At 42.8% G+C, this 23,404-nt stretch overlaps 1 protein-coding gene across 4 annotated transcripts in view; it reads left to right on the top strand.

Moving 5' to 3' along the window:
* Nucleotides 1–23,404, top strand: part of ITGAL (integrin subunit alpha L) — a 32,368-nt gene that overhangs the window by 7,354 nt on the left and 1,610 nt on the right. Inside the window, exons 10-31 of one of the 4 annotated variants that reach the window (XR_011964507.1) lie at nucleotides 7,308–7,384; nucleotides 7,617–7,749; nucleotides 7,854–8,008; nucleotides 8,935–9,072; nucleotides 9,809–10,006; nucleotides 10,097–10,227; nucleotides 10,582–10,739; nucleotides 11,244–11,395; nucleotides 11,528–11,599; nucleotides 12,613–12,660; nucleotides 12,750–12,823; nucleotides 13,018–13,159; nucleotides 14,251–14,355; nucleotides 14,633–14,712; nucleotides 15,155–15,241; nucleotides 17,651–17,726; nucleotides 19,761–19,868; nucleotides 20,390–20,446; nucleotides 20,575–20,673; nucleotides 20,791–20,886; nucleotides 20,974–21,084; nucleotides 21,380–21,644. Coding sequence is in view for 3 of the 4 variants with exons in the window: in XM_072597556.1 (XP_072453657.1) it covers nucleotides 7,308–7,384; nucleotides 7,617–7,749; nucleotides 7,854–8,008; nucleotides 8,935–9,072; nucleotides 9,809–10,006; nucleotides 10,097–10,227; nucleotides 10,582–10,739; nucleotides 11,244–11,395; nucleotides 11,528–11,599; nucleotides 12,613–12,660; nucleotides 12,750–12,823; nucleotides 13,018–13,159; nucleotides 14,251–14,355; nucleotides 14,633–14,712; nucleotides 15,155–15,241; nucleotides 17,651–17,726; nucleotides 19,761–19,868; nucleotides 20,390–20,446; nucleotides 20,575–20,673; nucleotides 20,791–20,886; nucleotides 20,974–21,084 (2,297 nt within the window). In the remaining variant the exon portion in view is untranslated. The remainder of the gene's footprint in view (nucleotides 1–7,307; nucleotides 7,385–7,616; nucleotides 7,750–7,853; nucleotides 8,009–8,934; nucleotides 9,073–9,808; nucleotides 10,007–10,096; nucleotides 10,228–10,581; nucleotides 10,740–11,243; nucleotides 11,396–11,527; nucleotides 11,600–12,612; nucleotides 12,661–12,749; nucleotides 12,824–13,017; nucleotides 13,160–14,250; nucleotides 14,356–14,632; nucleotides 14,713–15,154; nucleotides 15,242–17,650; nucleotides 17,727–19,760; nucleotides 19,869–20,389; nucleotides 20,447–20,574; nucleotides 20,674–20,790; nucleotides 20,887–20,973; nucleotides 21,085–21,379; nucleotides 21,645–23,404) is intronic. The other 3 variants (XM_072597557.1, XM_072597556.1, XM_072597558.1) reach the window with 3 other exon arrangements.

Raw genomic sequence — 23,404 nt, 5'->3', positions numbered from 1 at the left:
ACAGCTAGTAAGTATCTGAGGCCAGGTTTGAACTCAGGAAGAGTCTTCTTGACTCCATGCATGGCACTTTATCCACTGTGCCCCCTAACTGCCCATAGTACTACCTAATAGCCCATCACATATTGAAGACAGCTTACATAGTAAGAATAGTCCCCTTAACATAATGTGTTCTGTTTGCTTTCGCAGCACATACTAAAAACTGAACAAGATATTCCTGACATGGTCTGATAACTGATACCACTCCCTTACTCTGGATGTTTTTTGTTTGTGATGGAGTTGTTTCAGTCATGTCTTACTCTTTGTGACCCTACTTGAGGTTTTTGGGGGCAGAGATACTAGAGTGATTTGTTATTTCCTTCTCCAGCTCATTTTAAAGATGAGGAAACTGAGGCAAACTGAGCCCTGTCCAGGGTCACACAGCTAATAAGTCTGAGGCTGGATTTGAATTCAGGAAGATGAGCCTTTCTGACTCTAGACCCTGTACTCTATCTACTGCATCACCTAGCTGCCACGCCTTCTCTAGATGTCAGACTTCCCTTAATAGAGGTTAAGATAGCATTTTTGAATTTCTTGCTTTCTTTTTTCTTTTTTTTTTTTTTTTGATTACCACATCACACTATTGCTTCAGATTGAATTTCTAAAGCAAATTCTCCCCATTCTCTATTTTTGGAGGTTTTTTTTTTTTTAACTGTGAATGTAGGATTTAACATTTCTCTCAGTTTAATTTCATATTGTTAGCTTCAGTCAATCATCACATTCTGTAAGATTTTGATTCTGTCTGGTATATTAATTATTTTTCTTAACATTATATCATTTGCAAACTCGATTGACATGCCTTTTTTGCCTTCAAGTTATTTATAAAAATGGTGACTGGGACAGACCAAAGGATAGATCCCTAGGGCCCTCCAAAGGAGACCTCTCTTCAAGTTGACATTAGTCCAATAGTTCACTGTCTTTGGAGAGTAGGTGGAGTGCTGAATCTGAATTTAGAAGATTGGAATTAAATTCCTGATTTTGACTCTTAAAAATTTATCGTTTTCACTGAAACTCCATCAATCACTTTCATTTCTAAATATGCCCCTACTCTCTACCTTCCTAAATAAGCCATAAGAAAGATTTTAGAAAGAAAGAGGGGGAAAAAGACAGTTCAGGAAAACGAACCAGCACATCAATTGCGTTTTCTCCACCAAGAGTCCCCCATTGCTACAAAGAAAAGATGGGAGTGCTTTTTTTCAACTCTTCTTTGGGGACAAGCATACTCATTTTAATTACATAGCATTTAGTTTATTTTTCTGTTCTTTTCTCATATACAGAGTGCAATGAAATAAAGGAGAATTGTACATAGAACTATAAATATCTATAATATATAGATTATTTTTCTTAAATATATGTGTATGTGTATACATAAGTATGTGTATATGTATGCTTACGTATGTATCTATACACACACACATATATAATTCAGCATGTAACTTTCAAAGTTTTTAAGCTTACCTGTGATTCCTTCTGATTTCCTAGTCTCTTCTTCCATGTATTTTTTTGGAGAGAGACAGTGGGTTAAGTGACTTGCTCAGGGTCATACAATTAGTAAGTGTCTGCCTGCTGTGCATGTTTTTAAAAAATGCTTTAGTGACCCTCCCTTATTTCTTTTTGTTTCCATTCTTTTCCTTTTGACTTTTGCTTTCTATATTCTCAAGTCTCTTCTAGTTCAGATGGTCTGTGTTCCACATTTTAGATTTCAGTCTAGCTTTCACATTCTGTATTATACACTCAGGCGTGTTAAGGGGATTATTGATGAATTATGGGAAGAGATGCCAAGCCCAGTCATTGGCAAATCAGTTGAAAGAACAGGAGATGTTTAGTTTTTGAGAAGACTGGCTTCAGGAATAAAAGCTGTCATCAATATGTGAAGGGTTGTTATGCAGAAGTGTTATCTTCACATTATTACAGTCACTGTATATAATGTTTTCTTTATTCTGTTAAATACTTTGACTCAGTTGATATGTGTTCCCATGATTCTCTGAATTTTTCATATTAGTTGTTTTTTTGTGGTGTAGTACTATTCCCCTCCTATCTCTATTTATTTAGACATTTTTCAGTTAGTGGGCATCCACTTTATTTCCCATTCTCCGCTCCCCACAAAAGTGGTGCATATTTTGTTGCATATGGCCTTTCTTTCTTTGGCCCCCTCAGGGTATATGCCTAGGAGAAGGACCATTAGGCCAGAATATGGATATTTTTGTCACTTTTTGAGCATCATTTAAAAATGCTTTCTAGAATGAACTGATTTGGGCCAAGCTCTAACAAGAGTATATTAACATGACTGCCTTTTCTTACAAGTTATGTGAGTCTGGACAAATCAACTCCTAGGTGCTTCAGTTTCCTCATCTGTAAAATGGGGATAATAATGCATACCTTACCTACCTTCAGTGTTGGCTTAAGGAAAGGGTTATGTAGACCATAAAGCATTGGAGAAATATGAGATTATTATTCATTCATTCATTAATGCAACAAGCATTTATTGACCAATTACTATGTGCAGAACACTGTGTTGGGTCCTGGGAAAGATACAAAGTTTGGATAAAACATAGCCCCTGCTCTCATGGAGCTCACCATATAGGGAGATAGAAAACAGACAACTATAATACAGAATAACACGTGGTAAGTTTATAAAAGTAGTCAGGAACAAAGTGCTATGTAAAGTCCAAGGGAGAAAACAGTTATTGCCAGGAAGTTTCAGGAAGGCTTCCTGAAGAAGGCAGCATTCGAAGAGGGTTTGAAAAGAGAGCTAGGAATCCAAGAGGTAAAGAGTACAAATTAGATAGAAAGAGTCGCTCGCATAAGGAAAGGAAAAGAGAACATTCAAGGGTTAGAGAGACCTAGCATGGTTGGAGCATAGAGTTTCTGGAAGTGAGGAATTTGTTTAAAGATGTAAATCTGGGGGGGAGGCAGTGGATGGAGCATTGAGTCTGGAGTCAGGAAGACATATCTTCCTGGGTTCAAATTCGGCCTCAGACACTTATTAGCTGTGTGACCTTGGGCAAGTTCCTTAACTCCGTTTGTCTCAGTTTCCTCATCTGTCAAATGAGCTGGAGACGGAAATAGCAAACCCCTGTAATATTTCTTCCAAGAAAACCTCAAGTGGGATCATGAAGAGTCAGACAGCACTGAAATGACTAAACAGCAGTAACAAGGGTGGTGTCAGGCGATGGTGGGCCTGGCAAGGAGTTTGAATTTTTCTCAGTATAGAACAGGGAACCGGAAAAGACTCATAAGCAGAGACGTGAGATGACCTCATCGATGTACGAAGATTAATCTGTGTGAAGGATAGATTGAAGGAGATGGAGAGTAATAATACTAATAAGGACTAACATTTACATAGTGCCCACTATGTGCCAGGCACTGTGCTGAGCACTTGACAATGATTATCTCATGTGATCCTCACAGCCACCCTGGAAGGCAGGTGCTACCATTATCCTGAGGCAAACTGAGGCAAACAGGAGTTCAGTGATCATCCAGATATGCTTCAGGCATCATTCAGAAATGTGTACTGGAATTGTGGATGCAGGTCAGGGCTGGGGTCAGTATAGAGGTGGTCATTGAAGCTGGCAGAGTCAATCACATGGTTAAGGGGATGAGCACAGTCAGAGAAGAGAAGGTCAAGGACCGATCCTTAGGAAACACTCACTAAGTTAGGATCACAGTGAAGGAGAAAAAGGAAGGAGAATTTAGAGAGTAATGCAGAGAGTGTGTTTACTCTGAAGCCAAAAGAGGAAAGAGTACACAGTGGGAGGAAGTAGTCTCTGTGCCTAGGGTCATACAGCTGGTATGAGTCTGAGGTGGAGTATGAACTCCAGGTCAAGTCAGTTGACTCTACCCAAGAGACCACACTGGCTCTCAGGGTAGCTTGGATCATATCTTCAATCTTGAGCAGGAGATGGGGATGAGGATTCCTTTGTTATTATATCTTCTCTCTGCTTCTTAGACATAAAGAAGAGCTAGATCACCAGCTTCTTGAAGGGAGGGGCCAGTAGTACTTATCTTTTTTATCTCTCTTGGTACTAAGCACAAGGTACTTCATATAAAAGATAGTTTGTCTATCTATCTATCTATCTTTCTACCTACATACCTCTCTCTGTCTACTGTCTGTCTATCTAGCTGTCTGTGTATGTATCTGTCTATTTATTTTTTAAAATGAATGAATGCTCCTCAGGGGGGTTAAACTTTGTTATAAGGAGCTTAGAGGTATTGCAGTTCAATGCTCATCTGTATGGAGTTCTGAGGATAGTTTTTCTTTCTTAGTCCTTAACAATTTTAATCATTTGGGGAGGGTTAGGGTGGGGATGGGACAGGGGCTTTCTCCCGTACTGCCCTCCCTTTCCCTTATAGTCTCAGTGACCTTGGGCAAGTCTTTTCCAACTCCTGGTTTCAATTTATTCATCTGTAAAGTGAAAAAAAATTGACTCTTTCCTCATAGCAGAATGCTATGACATGGGACAGAATATCATAAACATTCAGTTGATCAACAACTGTTTACTAATTGCCTGCTATTGCCAGGTACTCTGTTAGATGCTGGGATTGCAAAGATAAAAATGAAACAACCTCTGCTCTCAAGGGGAAAATATATGCATATAAAAGTGTATGGAAAATAAACACAAGGTAATTTTTTTGTTGGAGGAGGGGATGGCAGTAACAGCTGGGGGGACCAGGAAAGGGCTCGTATCAGAGGTAGAGCTTGATTTTTGAAGGAAACTGTTGTGGTCTAGGGTCTTGGGAATGCTGAAATTCAAGGGCAGAGGGTGCAGGTCTGCCTTGAAAGAATTCAACTATTCGAGCTCTTTTTCAGTCAGAGACAAAGTTTATTATGTTGCCTATTAATACAAGCAGGCAAGATTTTAAGAATTTGTACAATTTAATGGGGGTAAGGTTGATATTTTATACAGAAAGACTGTGACAAGATCTGGATGAGATTGAGGAGTGGCAAATAACTTGGATTGAGCTGGAGGTAACAGAGAGGGGGAGTCTAGATGGAATTAAGGGATGAGAAGTAACCTGGACTGGTCTGGAGGTAACAGATAATGGGCTGGGTTGGTGCCACAATGAAAAGACAGTTGAAAAGATTATTGAATATCTAGGTGGGAATGTGTAGGAAAATTCAGGGACTGGGTTGCATTTTTTGGGGGTCCAGTTTCCATACCCCATCAGAAACAAGGAATTCTAAGAGGAATACATTTTAGGCCTGGGGGATAGTGGGTGTAAAGACACAAAGAGACACAAAAGTGGTGTGTGTGTGTGTGTGTGTGTGTGTGTGTGTGTGTGTGTGTGTGTGTAACAGGAAGCAGACCAGTATGGCTGGACCATGTAGGTTTGACAGGGCGTAATAAGACTGGAAAAGTAAGTAAAGACCAGCTTTGAAATCCCAAACAGAGGAGTTTATATGTGATCCTAAAAAGAACAGGAAGGATCTGGAGCTTATTGAGTGGGTGGGTGATACAGTCACACTTTAGGAAAATTAGTTTGGTAGTGGTGGGGAGGAGAGATTGGAAGCAGAGTCATGTGAGACACACAGACCAATGAGGAGGCTGTAGAAATAGTCCAAATAGATAGGTCTTGGGAGGGGTGCCTATAGGAAGCACTGCAAGTCAAGAAAAAGGAGAGATGTGGAGGTATAAGATTTGATAACAAATTAGATACATAAGATGAGTGAGAGTAAAGATGACACCAAGGTGGTAGGGAATCTGAGTAACTGAAAGGATGGTTGTGTCCTCTAGAGACAAAGGGATGTTCAGAAGAAGAGTGGGCTTTGGGAGAAAAATAGCGAGTTCTGTTTTGTCCCATTTTGTCCCAAAACATCCATTTTGAAATGTCCAATAGGCCGTGATAGATGCTCAAAAGAGAAACTAGGGCTGGATATACAGATCTGGGAGTCATCTGCATAGAGAGGATAATTAAGCGCCTCACCAAATGAGAGAGTGAGCATAGAAAGTGCATATTATCAGTCAGTCAACAAGCATTTATAAAGAGCCTACTATGGGCTAGACACTATGCTCAGCACTGGGGATACAAAGAGCTCACATTCTAATTATCAGAAAAGTTTTCTATATCAGCAAGTTTTTGCTTAATTAGGGTTTTTTTTGGTTGTCAGAGATGGTTCAATCTAGTAGTGGGAGATGGAAAATGATTAAAAATGAAGAAAATTGATAACAATAAAATTAATTTTTGAATTATAAAATGAAGGGGCTGGTTTAAATTCAGTGGTTCTCAATCTGTGTGCTATTGTAAGGGCCCTACTTCATTAAATCACTTAGGATAATAAATGAAACACACCTTATATAAATCTGAATAGTGCCAACTCACATAAGTATTATTATTTTTCAAATATACATAGCTGTTATGATTCATAAAATATGGACTCATTTAAAAGGCTACTGAATTCATTTCATCATTGGATCAATGGATTGAATGCTAGATATGAGTCAGGAAGACCTGAGTTCAAATCTGCCCTTCCATATTTACTAGCTGTGTGACCTTAGATAAATCACTTAGCCTCTGTCTGTCTCAGTTTCCCCATCTGTAAAGTGGGAATAATAACAGTATTTATCTCACAGTGTTGTTGTGAGGATAGAATGAGATAATATGTGTTGCAAATCTTAAAGCAGTAGTCACTCAAAAAGCATTAAAGTGCCTGTTATATACCAGGTGCTAGACATACAAAGAAAGGCAAAAGATATTCTCTGCTCTCAAGGAGCTCACAGTCTAATGGGGGAGAGAACATGCAAACAGCTATGTAGAAGTAAGACACATATAGGATAAATTACTGGAATTAAGAGAGATCAGGGAAGGATTTTGAAGAAAGTAGGATTTTAGCTGGCATTTGAAGGAAGCCAGGGAGGCCAGGAGAGGGAAATGAGGAGGGAGAGCATTCCAGGCATGGGGAATAGCCAGTGAAAATATCCAGAGTCTGAAGATGGAGTCGTTTGTTTGAGGAATAGCCAGAGGGCCCAGTGTCCCTCTGTGAATGTTAGCTAGCATGGTCATTATTATTTCTCAGTTAATGATCACAAAGAGTACAACTACTGTTATTTGGGAGAGTGGTCTTGAGATTTGTTTATTTTAAAAAGAGTTCTTATCCCCAAAAGAGTTAGGAACTACTGAATTAGATAATCCCTGAGGCCCATAGGGCTTGAGAACTTTGCTCAAGGTGGCATAAGTAGGAAGTAGAAGAGACACAATTTGGACCCATGTTATCTGACTCAAGATCTAATATTCTTTCCACTGAACCATATACTCTCCATGACTCCTCACAGGCACCAGTAAACAGCAAGATAAGATTTCTTTCAAGATGGAGCTGTCTTCCAGCGGGATCAGTGCTGACCTCACTGAGGTACATGGCAGTGGGGAAACACTGGAGTTTATGGAGGAGGGGGAATGACATTGTCAAGCCTGTCATTTAGGGAAATTGCCTTGGCATCTGTGTGGAGGATGAACATTGGGCTGCAGAGGCCCCATAGAGTGGTCTGAGGACAGAAGTAGTTGATTAAAACCCAGAGATGCAGTTGCTTCTGAGGCAGGGCACAAAAACAGCTGACCTGCCCCTAGTGTCTTTCCTTTTGCAGGGCCGCAGTGCGGTGGGAGCTGCTGGAGCTCTGGATTGGGCTGGGGGGTTTATAGACCTGGAGCAGGATCCAAAGGATGAAACATTCGTGGGTAACCAACCTATGAACCAGGAGGCAGAAGATGGGTACTTGGGTAAGGTCCCCCAATTCTCTGATCAAGAGACTATGCGCCTTGCTCCAGAGCCCTCTACCCAGCCCTATTGGCTCTTGCCTCCAAGTCTCTGGCTCCCTTCACAGGGTATACAGTGACCTGGCTGCTCTCCAAGGGAAATAAGAAACTATTGGCAGCTGGTGCTCCTCGATATCAGCATGTAGGCCGCGTGCTACTCTTCCAAGAACCAGGCAGCAAGGGAGGAAACTGGAGCCAAGTACAGAAGTTTGAAGGGACCCAGGTGAGCAGACTATATGGCCACAGGTGTGTGATGGAGAGAGCAAACCTGAGACCAAAGGAGTTGAACAAGATGGAGACCCTGGCATCCCCAAGACCCTAGTGAAATGGAAAGAGCTCTCGATTCAGAGGCAGGAACCTAGGCTTGCACAGCTATTACTAGCAGTTTTTATGCCTGAGGCAAATGGCACAAAATTTGTACAGGACAAGAAACCTGAGACTAGCTTCCCCTTTTCCCCTCCAGTTGTGGGAAGCCAGTGAAACCACTTCAGGGAAGGCTACTTTGTAAGAGGAAGAGGAACTTACCTGTCCTGTGTCCTGGGCAATAAGGGTGGGGAGGATTACTCCATGTAGTAACTTCAAATTTTAACTAGTTATTCTTGAAATCTAGGCGCTAAGCTTAGTTATTTCTCTATTTCTGAAGGACTGAAGGTGCTATTTTTCTCTGCTAAATTTCAGCACTCTGGGACAAAGTTGTCCTACCTTAGTTGCAGCTCAGTGGTTTGACATCAGATTGACATCGGATATTTACTAGCTGTGTGACCTTGAGCAAGTCACTTAACCTCCCTGAGACTCCGTTTCCTTATCTGTAAAATGCAAATACGTAACTCTAGTCTAGTACCTGGGTACTACCTATTTCACTGGGTTGTTCTAAGAATGAAACGAAATAATGTCTGTGAAATGTTTTGTAAACCTTAAAGTGCTGCTTAAATGTCACCTGTTGTAATTATCAGAGCTCTGACATTTACTTAGCCGTGGAATCTTGGGCAAGTCTCTTAACCTGTTTATCCTTTTGTAAAGTGGAGGCCAAATTATTTATGCTATCCAGCTTCACTGAATTACCGTGAGGAGAATGTTCTGTAAACTAAAGTGTTATATAAATGTGCGTGATCATCATTATACCATCTCTTTCTTTCTCTCTCTCTACAGATTGGCTCTTACTTTGGTGGGGAGTTACGTGGGATTGATGTGGACCAAAATGGTGAGATGGAGCTGCTATTGGTTGGAGCTCCTCTATTCTATGGGGAGCGGCGAGGAGGCCGTGTTTTTGTCTATCATAGAAAAGAGGTAGAAAGTCACGGCACTTTGTGTGTGTACGTGTGTTTGTGTGAGTGTGTGTGTATGTGCAGGGTATGTTGGGGGACACAAGAAAAGTATTGAAAAGGAGCAAGAGGAGAGCATGTTTCTTCTAAGGACCAGCCCACATCTTGCCTCCCTTATGATCATTCCCAACCTGAGTTAACACTGCTCTTCTTGGCCCTTAATATAATTATGGCTCATTTTGGCTTATGGCTAAGCATAAGGCCTACCAGGAGGGACCACAGCACAAGCTCTAGTCCAGCAGATCAAAGGAGCCCCACCCCCTTCTTACCCCTATCTCGCTGTCTTATATTGCAAATTAACTTTTTTAAGAGCATGAATCTTTTTTTCTTATCTAGGACGTAAGATTTTTGAAGAGGGGGTGGAAAGGAGAAAGAACAGTGCGCTGAAATTCAGGGGTCCCCAGTTTTATTCTAGGCCCTGCCACTCAATCAGTATTTGACTTTTGGCAAAAAGCTTCTCTTCTCTGTTTCTTTACCTTGAACATGATTTGGCCAGCTGAGGTCCCTTTCAGATCTCATGAGCTTTCTCGCTCTAAGATTCTAGAAATTAACCATTTGCTGTATTTCTTTTGTAACCTCAGTATCTGATAATAGTGTCTTGAACATAGTATGTGCTCAATAAATGCTTTTGGAGGTAACATATGATTGATTGATTGAATGAATGAGCGAATGAATGTGTGACCCTTTCTCCTTGCTCCCAGCTGGCATTCCAGATGATGATGGAGCTTCAAGGGAACACTGGCTATCCCCTGGGTCGTTTTGGAGCAGCCATCTCTGCTCTGACTGACATTGATGGGGATGATTTGACAGATGTGGCTGTGGGAGCCCCACTGGAGAATGGGGGAGCTATCTACATCTACAATGGGAAGCCTGGTGGACTCAGTTCCCAGCCTAGTCAGGTGAGGAGAACTGGGTCCAAGAGCCTAAACCTAATCCTTTACCCATAGACTAGCCTTTCCTGGTTGTTTGACATCTCTTTTTTGTCTTAGCGCATAGAGGGCATCCAGGTATCCCCAGGACTCCAGTACTTTGGGCAATCTATCCATGGCGTCATGGACCTTGGAGGAGATGGACTGGTAGATGTACTTGTAGGCACTCAGGGTCAAGTGGTTATGTTGAGGTGAGATTACGTGGGATCCTATCTAGAAAAGACACCAACTTTGGGGATTTAAGAGGCAGAAGGGCTGATGCCTGGGCATGATTGTTGGGAGAGTGTCTGAAGGAAGGGGGTGAGAGTCCCCCACCGGAAATCAGGCATGTCTCAGCCTGGGACAACCCTATACACTTTTTTAAAAAATGGAAGCTAGAATAAGGGTAGTGAGCTATAGAGAAAGAAACATGAAGTCTAAAACAGATTAGGCGTACATAGCTGTGAGAAGGGGGAAGGGTCACAGCTGAATATAATCCAAAGCCCCACCTTCCTTGGTACATTCTCACTTCAATTGACCTCTCCTTTGGACTTCCACTCTCCCAGCTCTCGTCCAGTCTTGGACATCTTCTCATCATTGGACTTCTCCCCAGTGGAAATCCCAGTGCAGGAAGTGGAGTGTTCTCACCAGGCCAGTACAAAGAAGTCTGGGGTCAACATCACTGTATGCTTTTGGGTCAAGAACCTCACACCCAAATTCCTAGGTCAGTGCTGTTTAGACACCTCTGCTCCACAAAACAGTTCTCCCCACCTATGATTTAGCTCCATTTGATCTCATTTTCTCATGGATTTAGAACTAGAAAAGACCTTAGAGATCATCCAGGCTGGGAGTCTAACCAAGGGTCGATGGATTTTTTTTTTTAATTTGATAACTGCATTTCAAGATAATTGGGTTTCCCTTGTAATCCTATGTGCTTTATTTTATGCATTTAAAAACACTATTCTAAGAAAGTGTCCATAGGCTTCACCAGATTTCCAAGGGGGACACAAAAAGGATTATGAAATCCTGGTCTAGGCCAGTCTCTTTATTTTACAGATGAGGAAAATGAGGCACAGAGAACTCATCCATCTGTTGCTAGTAGCAGAGCCAATATTGCAGTCCCAGTTAGGCGACTCCAAAATCTACTGTTCCTTCCATTATACCATTCTCCTGCTCAAAGTTCAGGCCTCCTCCATCCCAACCTTCCAAACATCTTTACTCTGTCCAGGGCCTCTAGTGGCTAACCTCACATACACCCTACAACTGGATGGACACCGGATGAGAAGTCGGGGTTATTTCCCTGGAGGAAAACAGGAGACTGGAGGGAACATGACTGTCACCCCAAAGAAGTTCTGCACCCAACACTGGTTTAATTTTCCTGTGAGGAAATTAGGGGATTTGGCTGGGGGGGGGGGGTGCGGAATACAGCAGTTAAAGGTAATCCTGAAGAGTTACTAGCTTGGGGCAGGAGAGGTTCAACAGATATAATACTGATGTACTTGTTCCCTCTAGGTATGCATTGAGGACTACATCACTCCCATCAATGTCTCTCTGAGATTTTCTCTTTTTGAGGGTGAATATGATGTAAGAAGGAGTTGCAGGGATGGGGTATTGGGTGGGAGTGGAAATTCAATTCTATATAATTTTAGAACCCCCAACTTATTGCTGAAAGGGACTTTAGAGACTATCTAGTCAAACTCCTGTTAAAAATGGGAAAACTGAGACTTACACGTGAAGAAGTAATGGGTGGCAAAGGACACTAGTTTGTGGAACTAGAATTCCAACACAGTCTCTATCACAAAATGAGTCTTGGGTGGGTGTTCAGGATGAAATAGGGGAGAGAGAGGTTTCTGGAGGTAGATTAATCAATTAGGAGGCAGCTGCCAGCATTAGAAACCCTCTGGGGTCATGGAGTGATGATATCAGGGGAAATCTAGGTATCTACTAGGGTCTGCTTTTAAGCACCTACTGTCCTCCAAGGGCCTCACTCGTTGCCCGGCAGGAAAGTCTCAACCTGTGGCATTTTTTTTTTTAATTCAAAGTATTTACTTTCTCTTACTCCCATCTCTCCACCTCCTTCTTAAAAGAAGAAGAAGAAGAAGAAAACCCAGGCCCTCTTAACAATATGTATAGTCAAGCAAAACAAATTCCCACATTGGCCATGTCCAAAAATGCTCGTCTTGTTTTACATCCTGAGTCCATCACCTCTCTTATTAGGAGAGGAGCAGCACACTTCATTCTCTACTTTTAAGGGCAACAGCAGGCTGGGGAGAGAAGAGCACTGACTCTGGGAAAGGGGCAAAGACCATAGCCAGATATTACCCAGAGCCTAACTCAGGGGTGGGGAACCTTAGGTCTTGAGACCACATGTGGCCTTCTAGGTCCTTAAGTGCAGTCTTTCGACTGAATCCAAATTTTATAGAACAAATCATGTGACCTTTTAGGTCCTTAAGGACCTAGAAGGCCACGTGTAGCCTGAAGGTCAAGGTTCCCCACCACTGGTCTAACCATTTCTCTGAAAATTCTCATCTTAATGACCTCACCTTCCCTCTCCCCATCCTTTCTCCTGGTTTCCCCATGGCTCTTCTCCTGGAAAGAAAATACAGCCTACGATGAGGCCTGTTCCACATTCAGAGACAAAGGAGGTAAGAGGAGGGAAGGATACGTATGGAGAGAGAAGGAAGAGGTTTTAGGGGTGGGTGGAAGCAACCCCCACTGGTACTTTTCTCTCTAGATTCTTTTTGAGAAGAACTGTGGGGATGACAAGAAGTGTGAGGCCAATCTGAAGTTGAACTTTCATCCCAAAGGGTTTGTATGTTCAATGCTCTGACCTCTGCCCCTTGACCTCAGTACTGAGCCTAGCCTCTGATCTTTTCCCCAAACCAAGCCCACTTCCCTGATTCTGATTAGAACAGCATGTGACACATCCATCGTAATCGTTTAATAAGTGCTTATTGATTGATTGGTGGGGCCTGGGGCCTGTTCCTTGACTTCTTCCTCAGATCTCCTGAATTGCACCTGGCCCCTTCCTCCAGCCTGTCTGTCGTTTTGGAGCTGAGTAACGTTGGGGAAGATGCCTACCGGGTTAACTTGGGCTTGACTGTTCCCCAGGGCCTTTCCTTCAGAAAAGTGTCCATGCTCCAGGTAAAGAAGGCAGTGAGTGACCTGGTCCCAAAGCTGGCTCTCTTCCCTGTCTCCACTCCCTTCTCCCAACCTTAGAAGACTAGTAGGCTGAAAATACAAACAGGGTCAAGAAGGGGGAGTCTTTATGATGGAAGTGTTTTGTGTGACTACACATGTATAACCTACATCAAATTGCTTGCCTTCTCAATGAGGGTAGGTACTGAGGGAGGGAAAGAATGTGAAACTCAAAGTTTTAAAAAACAAATGTTAGAAATTGTTTTTAAATGTAACTGGGAAAAAAGATATACAGGTAATGGGGTATAGAAATCTATTTTGCCTTACAGAAAATAGAAGGGAAAGGGAGGTGGTGATAGAGAGGATGGCAGATTGGAGGAAGGGATAATCAGAATGTACATTGTCTTGGAGCAGGGGAGGGGAATGATGGGGACAAAATGTGGAACTCCAAATCTCATGGAAGTGAATGTTGAAAACTAAAAATAAATTATTTTTTTAAAAAGGTCAAAAAAAAAAGAAAAAAGAAAGAAAAGGGGAGTTTTTAAACCCTTAAGTTCCTAGATAAATGAAACATCAGAAGTTAGTAAGGAGGGATTTGTAATTCACATAATGTCTGAACTGGACAGGGCTTTAGACATCATCTGGACCAATGGCCTCATGTTACAGAGAAAAAAACTGAGCTTGAGTGGGAAGGTCACACAGTGAGTTGGGACTTGGGATGCAGGATGGCGCAGAGAAAAGACCAGCTGAGTTTAGAATCCGAAAGACGAAAGACACAGATCTGAATCCCCGCTCTGCCCCTTTCTACCTGTGTGACCTTGGGCAAGTGATTTAACCCCTTCTAGGCCTCAGTTTCCTCATCTGTGAAATGCAGGCATGAAGCTAGATGATCCCTGAAGTCCCTTCTAGCTCTGACATTATGTATATCACAAACTATGATCCTTATCCACGGCTCTTTCCATTAAGTCCAATTGTCCTGTTTGAGGGACACTCCTAACCTCTTTGAGATTGATATTTGGGAGGATAACTGACATTTAGGGACCCAGCTGGCACCCCTAAATAACTTCAGTGTTCTCCTCCCCTGTTTATAACCTCAGAGTCAGGTCCCTGTGAGCTGCAAGGAAGAAACTGGGGAGGGCAGCCTCCCTATTTGGACTCTATTTTGCAATGTGAGCTCTCCCATCTTGAAAGGAGGCAGTACGGTGAGATCCTCTCGAATCATTGGCCCCAAAGTTCTGGGATGAGAAGTAGAGTCAGAAGCAGGGACCACTCTCCAAGGTCTGGGAAAGGATAGGACACATGCATCTGGGGAAAGGATTGTAAGTGGAATGGAAAGCGAGGGTTAAACTGGGTCCTAGGAGGAGGAATGTCTGTGCCCCAGAAAGGAAGGAAGAATGGGGGAGGGGGGAGAGTAGGGATGGTATGATGCTTGTGTTCTGGGAAGGCATCTAATCCTTCCTGGTGCCTCCCTGACTCCAGGTATTTGTCCAGATAATGTTTGACACCTTGTTGAACAGCTCCTGGGGGGACTTCCTGGAGATGCAAGCAAGGGTGACCAGGTGAATGAAATCTCGGTAAAACTCCTACCTTGTCTTCTGCCACTCTCCAGGCCTAAGAGCATCGTCCCTTCTTTCCCAGCTCCCTCCCAATTGTGTCTCCTATGTAATTCCTCACAGATGACACAAATTTGTACCATCAGTGCTCTCCCTGCTCACTCCTCCCTCCTGAATCCCCTGGCTTCTTTTAGGACTCACATCAAATTCCTACCATCTTAAGAAAGTGTCGTTTTCTGGTCTCCCCCAGCTGCTTGACCCTTTCTTCTAAAATCACCGTCCGTTTTCCCTGTGTCTATCTGATACATACTTTGTTATTTTTCATGCCATCCCCTCTCTTAGACTGTAAACTCTCAAAGCAGGGAATGTTTTTGCCTTTGCCTTTTTCTAGCAAGGAGTAAGGGCCTGATAAATGCTTGTTGACTGACCAACTGATCTGTATCTGCAGTGATAATGAAGACTCCATACTACTAGAAGACAATTTGGCCACCAAGAGGATCCCCATCCTGTTCCCTGTCAACATGATGATTAAAGAGTATGTTTTCCTCCTAGCCATGATCCAGGCATTCTGCCCTCCTCCCTTCCTCCGCTCGCTCCCCTGTGACCTTCTCCCTGAACGCCTGCCCTTCCTAACCTCTCAGGGGGATTTGCCCCAAATTCCAACCCAGGACTGACCATCTTCTTTCAAACTATTGCTATTGCCTCTTAACAGATCTTCCTGCTTTAGGACTTTCTCCTGCTTCCCAATCCATCTTTCACATCCCTACCAGACTAATGTTCCATATGAGGAAATCCGGTCATGCCCTTCCTTTTTAAAAGAAAATCCAAAATGGCTCCCTATTACCGACCAAACAGATAAAAGTCAAACTCCTTGCCTGACATTTAAGGCACATATAATCTCTAAGTTCTTTAATAGGAACAGTTTACATTTCTAATGTACTATATGGTGGTTTTTCCCTGACAGAATACATATAATTATTATTATTGATGTATACAATATTATATAATTATTAATTTTATTAACATTATATAAAAATTATTAACTCCATTATTTATATAAGAATCCTATAATATAATATCATATATTATTAATTTTATTGATATTATATGATTATTATTAACTCCATTCTTTATATGAGAATCTTATGGCTCAGGGGGATGAAGAGATTTGCCTGTACTTCTAGGTAGAGCCAGGCTGCGAACCTAGGTCTGATTATAACTACAGCTTTTTCCACTCTACCATATGTTTCTCAGTCAAGCTTTGAAAATGATGTGGTATACGTAACCTATATGAGATTGCTTGCCATCTTGGGCAGACAGAAGGAGAGGGAGGGAAAAAATTTGAACTCAAAATCTCATAAGAAATGAATGTTGAAAACTATCTTCACATGTAATTGAAAAAAATATTATTTACAAAAAGAAAATTATGTGGTAGGCAACAGAGAGCTCTTGAAAGTCCTTGAACAGGAAGGTGTCATGGTGGTTATTAGGAAGCTTTGTGTGGCAGAATCAAAAGAGCTAAAAGAGGAGAGCTATGAACTAAGTAGATATAGCCCAAAGGACAAAATCAAGATGAGAGGAGAAACTCAGTTAAGAATGCCTAGTTAACTGGGCTTATCAGGCTTTTTGCTCTATCATGCCTCAGATTCCCTTGGGCTCTGACCTAGAGAATTGTTTGGCCAATTGTTTGAGATAAGGAACCAAGAAACCCCAGAGGATATTGATGGTGTTTTTCTCTAAGGAAGGGAGTGCAGGTCAGCAAAGGGCACATACAGTAAAAACACATTCTAACTACACTCTTAATTAAAACAAGGGCGTTAGAGTTGGAAGGAACCTTAGAACAAATACCAGAGCTGGATGAGCATGGGATGTGAAACATAGGATGTCAGAGCTGGAAAGGACTTCGGAACACAAAACTTTAGAGTTAGGAGGGACCTTAAACACAAAGTATAAGGGCTGGGAGAGAACTGAGAGATCCATTAGGGCAGTGATGTCAAACTCAAATAGAAATTGCACCACTGATCTATACATAAGGATTCCTGAGGGCTACGTATTGACTTAGTTTTAAAGTGCAACATTATCTGTGTTTTGATGTATTTTTATTTATTTAGTTCAGTATTTCCCAAGTACATTTTAATCTGGTTCAGGCCACACTTGGAAGTGTCGTAGGCTGAATGTTCCATGTCTCTATTCCAGGGGACCATATTGTATCTTCATTTGTGTTGTATCTTTGGTGATATTAATCCTTGCCTTGTTTCTGCTAAGGGTCCCTGTCTCAAATCTCTGGGGTAGGAAGGAGTGGGAATCATTGGAGCATAGATTTAGTGCTGGGAGGGACCTTAGAGGTCCTTTCAACCTCCTCATAACACAGATTAGAGAACTGAGGCCCAGAAAGGGGAAAGCACTTGCTACTAGACCAGATAGGTAGTAAGGGGCAGAACCAGTACTGAATCCTGGGTTCTGTGGCTCTATAGCCAGCTTTGTATTTCACCATATTCTTGCTCCCCTATGAATGCGTGAGGATGTAAAAGTCTGTCTGGGTATTAGATTTTGTTCGTGCAGTCTAGCGCAGGATAAGTATTTGTTTTTGGAGCCATGCCACACTATTGGCTTACGTGAAGCTTGTGGTTAACTAAAACATTTAGATCTTTTCATATTTGTAATAGCCACATGGTGCAGTGCCTGGCCCATAGTAAGCACTTTAGTAAATGCTTACTGATTGATCTCCATGCCATGTTTTCCCCGTTCTTTACTTGTACAATTAATTTTTTAAACTTAAGTGCAAGACTTCACACTTATTCTGTTTTGGAAGGCAGCTATTGAGCTAAAGATGGCACCCTCTCTTCTTCTCATATGGCATCTGCTAGCTCTGTAGTGTATGGTACCCAATGTTCCCTTCTCTAGCTGTCCATATCTACCATTTCCATTTTCTCTCTCTTCACAGCCATGAAAATTCCACCCTGTACCTCAATTTTACCTCCAAAGGTCCCAAGGTCCGCCAGGTGCAGCATATTTATGAGGTAGGAATTACAGACTCTGAGACTTAAGTCTTCAAATCTTAGGACTGAGAGAGTCTTCAGGAGTCCTTTAGTCCAGTTGCCTACCTAGAGCTGGGATCCACCCCACAGCAACCTTGGCCAATGATCGTTGGGCCTAATGCTTGAATATACCCACGGTTAGACTCTGGCTTCGTTGTGAAACAGCTCTGATAGTTAGAAAACTCCTTATAATAAGCAAGAAATGTGGCTCCCTTCACTTTCCTCCTGTTGGTCCAGGTTCTCACTTCTGGGTCCAAGCAAAACAAATCCCATCACTGTTCCCCACAGTAGCCCTTCAGGTTCTTTTAGAGAGCCCTTGGGGTCCCTGTGCCACTCAGATTCTTCTTTTCTAGGCTAAATGTCCCCAGTTATTTGAACCAGTTATGTGGTTTGGTCTATGAAATGCTTTTTAGGTCTTCCTCTGGACCCCTCCAATCTCTTATATGTAGTGCCCCAAACCTGAGCTACACATACTCCATTCCATATGTGGTCTGACTTGAACTCGAAGCAGTACAATGGGACCATTTGGATACTACAGTTTGATACAGACCAAGGTGGTATTCGTCTTTTAAGGAGCCCCATCATGATGTTGTCTCCTACTAAATTTGTGGTCAGCCATACAATTGTCCAGTTTTTGGTACAATGCCTGGCACATGTGTGTGCATGTTCAGTCTTTTTTAAGGCATGTCTGACTCTTTGTGACTCCATTTGGAGTTTTCTTGGCGAAGATACTGGAGTGGCTTGACATTTCCTTCTCCAGCTCATTTGACAGAAGAGGAAATTGAGGCAAATGGGGTCAAGTGACTTGCCCAGGGTCACACAGCTAGTAAGTGAAGCCAGATTTGAAGTCAGGAAGACTCATCTTCCTGATTCCAGGTCCAGCACCCCATTCACTTTGCTGCCTAGCTGCCCTCTGGCACATAGTAAGTACTTAATAAACACTTGTTGATTGATTCCCTATCCCTTACTTGTGGAATTGATTTTTAAAACTTATGTACAGGGGCATCTAGGTGGTGCAATGGATAGAGGACTAGCCCTGAAGTCAGAAGGAGCTGAGTTCAAATCCTGCTTCAGACACTTACTAGCTACATGACCTAGGCAAGTCACTTAACCCTGATTGCCAATGACAACAAATCCTTATATGCAGAACTCTGCATTTATTACTGTTGGATTTCGTAGTGATCGTGGCTCGTTGCTCCAGATCATTTCAAACACGGTTACTGTGATGGATGGTATTAACTAATTGGGTTGAAGTTCCACCTCAGATACTCACTAATTGTGTGTGACCTTAGGCAAGTCACTTCACCTTCATTTTCCCCATCTGTAAAACAAAAGGGTTGGACTTGATAACCTATAAACTCCCTCTCAGCTTTAAAGCGATGGTCCTAGGATCCAAACCTGAGAAGACTCATAGACTCTGAGAATTTAAAACTGGAAGAGACTTTACCGATGATCAAACTCAATTCACTCATTTTACTTCCTCCTCAGAGGAGGAAACTAAGTCTCAGAAAAGGAAAGAGATCTGCCCAAGATCACAAACAAAGCCCAGGTGTACTGACTCCTAGCTCAGTCCTGTTTCTGCTGTACCAGACTGCTTCCTTCTATATCTTTCTCCAACTCATTGATTCCTAAAAATATTGGCCAGCCAAAGAAGTGACAAGAAAACGCTCCTCCCTTCTTTGCAGAGTTGGGGAGCTCTGTATGTGGAATATTGGGTATAATGTTAGATATGATTTATATGTGGGTTAGTTTTGCTGAAATTTTTTTTAAAAGGGATGGCTTTCTGGAGAGAGGAGGAGAGAGGAATATATTTGGAAATTTAGGGGATATAAAAGCAAGTGATAGCAATATTTTTAAAAAATACATTGGTCAAGATAGGGCTCAAGGCAGACTTAGCTTCAGGTTAACATGGAAGGGTAGGGACATGGGAATAAATACAAAGCACAGAATGTGAGAGCTCTTAAGAGTCACTGACCTGGAGCTCATGGCTACAGTTTGTCTCTTCTCTGTCTCCAGGTGATGACTCAAGTCTTTATTGAAGCCCCACCTACTCTAGAAGTCCTTGTCTTTGTGCCAAAAAGCCAGATGACGGAATTCTCTACAAGTAATTGGACTGTTCAAGTGGTTAGTATGAGAGGGAGCAATGGAAAAACCTGGAGGTTTGGAAATGCTTGGGTCTAAGGAAGGATTGGAACTTCTGGGCCTGAGCTAGGGGGATTTGTATGCCTTGGTCTGGGCTTTAGGGAGGAGAGATATCTGGATCTGATGGGTAAAAGGGAGGCCTGGATCTGAGAGGACCCTCAGTCCTGCAAATGCTCCTATTTACAAGGAACCATATCATGCTCTAGTCTCAATGAATCTGAGCAGGCATTAGAAGTTGGGAGAGGATACAATATGCTTGGATCTGAGTTGGGTGCTCAAGATCTCTAAGTCTGAAAAAGCATTGTGAGTGGTTGGGGGTGCTTGGATCTGAGTTGGCTAAGGTGGGTAGATCAGGGGTGGGGAATCAGTATATGTCAGGATCTGCTCAGGGATGGGGCAGACAGCTGGTTTGTATTCAGAGTAACTTGATGCAATGCCTTTTCCATGCTCTGAAGTAATGGACAATTCTTCCTTCCTTGCCCTATCGCCCATCATGCCTCTAGGAACCCCCAGTACCCTGTTCTCATGAAGACCCAGATAAGTTGTCCCATCCCACCCAGGTAAGCATTTAGGTGCTGAAAGGGTGAGAAGCAAAAGCAGAGGCTCATTTATCAAGTCTATCTCCAACCCCAGCAGGGGATCCTGATAGCATAAAATTAACTTAATTCCTTTCTCCTCTTTTCCCAAGGCCCATGTCCTAGGGCCTGTCTTCCGGTGTGTAGTTGATTTCAGGAAAACTATCTTGGTTCAAGTGAGTGAGGTGGTGGAGATCACTGAAGAGATCCAGGTAGGCAGCCTGTGAGGTGGCTGAGACCCCTGGGGTTCATCTGATGGATGGGGATGGTGGTGGGCCTGTGGGGTAGGGACTGGGGTTAAGCCAGCCACTAAATTCTCCCTCTCTCAGGCCTCTTCCGTGTCCAGCCTGGGCAGCAACATCTCTGTGATCTTCAACTCCAGCAAATACTACCACCTCTATGACACGGCGTCTGCCCAATCCCAGGTATTATGCAGCACTCTCCTGGCTCCTAGAAACTCTTCCTAGAAGGCGGAAAAACCTTCTCTACAGAACCCCTTTCTTCTCTCTTAGATTATTACAAAGGTGGAAATAGTATATGAGAAGAATCTTCTCTACCTGTATGTGCTTAGTGGAATTGGTGGCTTGTTCCTCTTCCTACTGATTTTTGGAGTGCTCTACAAGGTGAGGATCCTTTGGACTTGAGAAGGGCCAGGGTCACTGAGGACTCACCTCAGGGAAAGAGAGATGATAGGAGCCCAAGAGTCCATCCACCCCATGGACTGAGAGGCCAAATTACATAGTGGTACTAAGGCTGGATGGTGTTGGTGGTGGGGCAGGAAACCTGGGTTCTAGACCCATATCCACCATTGGCTTGCCATGCAGTCTTGGATGGATCACTTGTCTCTGGCCCTCCTCCGTAAAAATGAGGGGATTGGATAGATGAGCTCTAAGGTCTCGTTCTTCTCTGCTGCTCTAGGATTCTGGAAAGTCCCATGGTTGGCGGAACCATTCCTGGGATTGTGGCATCACAGATTTAGAGCTGGAAGGGGACTTGGAGGCAATTTAGTCCAGCCTGTTTATTTTTACAGAAAAGGAAACAGAGTTCCATTGAGGTTAAATGGCTTGCCCAGGCTCACACAAGTAGTAAATAGTTGGGCCTGGGTTTGAACCTGTGTACTCTGACTCTGATTTCAGCAGACCTTCCATTGTACCATGTTTTCTTACCTCCAGAGGTAGACTGGGTGAGTAAAGGAATTGGCCATGATCCTTAAACCTTGATGATCTTAGCTTCTTGGGGTGGTGCCACTTCCTAGTTGGAGCTGATCTAAGAAATTTGTTTCATTTTCACTCCAAGGAATTTTGCCTTTCACTCCTTTACTGACCAAATAAACCCACTTTAGGCACTATTGCCCATGCCTTCCTGGCTCCTAAACCAGCCTGGCTTCCTGAGTCCTCACTGAGTATAGTAGGAAGAAAGACTTGGAATCAGGTCTTGCTCTCTTAGATGAGCCAGTCATCTTCACCTTTAATATCCTCCTCTGGGAAATGGAAACAGTAACACTTGCATTATCTACACTTCACAGAGCTTCCATGAAGAAAGGGCTTCATACACCTTTTGTTGTTCAGTAGTTTCAGTTGTGCCTGACTCTTCATGACCCCATTTGAGGTTTTCTCAGCAAAGATACTGGAGTGGTTTGCCATTTCCTTCTCCAGATCATTTTACAGATGAGAAAACTGAGGCAAATAGGGTGAAGTGACTTGCCCAGGGTCACGCAGCTAATAAGTGTCTGAGTCTGGATTTGAACTCATGAAGATGAATCTTCCTGACTCCAGGCTCATCCTCTGAGTCACCTAGCCACCTGCTTTATACTCTACCAATGCGAATTATTATTACTTTTTTAGTTCTCTGGTAACACTCCCCCCCCCCCCCCCCCCCCGAAAAAATAAAGGAGAATATTGTCTCCCAAGGGAGAAAATCACCAGGTGATTAGTGATTCTCCTACCTAGGTACTCCAGACCAGTGGTATCAGGGGCCATTAACCCTTACATGAGGGGATCCCTGCTAACCACATACTGACTTCATTTGAAAGTGTAATGTTCTCTATGTTTTGTTCCATTTTTATTTATTTTGTTAGGTATTTCTCAATTACAGTTTAGTCTTCTTTTGACTACGGGGAAGAGTTACTGTTTGACACCTCTACTCTAAATGGAACTCACTATTATATTCTGAAATCTCTGGCTCTCTCTTGGCCAATTAGCGAGCCCCTTGTTAGGGTGTGTGTCTGGGGCCAAGTCAGGGAGGTGAGTAGGATTCTTTCATAGTTACTCACTCAATTTAGATGATATCCTTCATCCTTCCAAAACTGCTGGAATAGGGAAAAATAAAACTGTTTCCTACAATTAAAAATTTCCTGATCTTCTCAAAATTAGAAGACACAGCCCCTTTGGCACAAGGTGAGTGCTTTGGACTGGACAGTGTGACTCAGGGAAGCAGCAGGTGGGAGAGATGTAGCACCAACTCATTGGTGCTGTAAACCCCTTGGTGCTCACGTTCAGAGCATACACTGACTCCTATCCTCAAGGCCCAGAAGTAGGCCAGTCTTTTGCCTACCACATGTCAGATGGATCTTTGCTAATTACTTTTTGCCTTTCAATCTGATTGCCTGCAGGGGGACATAATTACACAGATTTTCAGAGTTGGAAGGGGCTTTCTAGTTCAACCCCTGTGCAATAAGGACTCTTCACTACAACATAACATTCCCCCCTCCAAATAATTCTCCAGCCTCTGTTTAAAGACCTAAATGAAGTAGAGCCCACTACTTCCTGAGGCACCCCATCCCATTGTTAGGAAGGTTTCACCAGTATCAAGCTTAAATTTGTGTCTTTGTAACTTCTGCCCACTGAATCCTAATTCTGCCCTATGGAGCCAAGCAGACCAAGTCCAGCCCTTGAGGACAGCTATCGTACCCTTCCTGAATCATCTCTTCTCTAGGCTAAACAT

Source organism: Notamacropus eugenii, chromosome 3 (assembly GCF_028372415.1).
Source record: "Notamacropus eugenii isolate mMacEug1 chromosome 3, mMacEug1.pri_v2, whole genome shotgun sequence".
Classification (NCBI taxonomy): domain Eukaryota; kingdom Metazoa; phylum Chordata; class Mammalia; order Diprotodontia; family Macropodidae; genus Notamacropus; species Notamacropus eugenii.
This window is presented reverse-complemented; position numbering and strand designations above follow the sequence as displayed.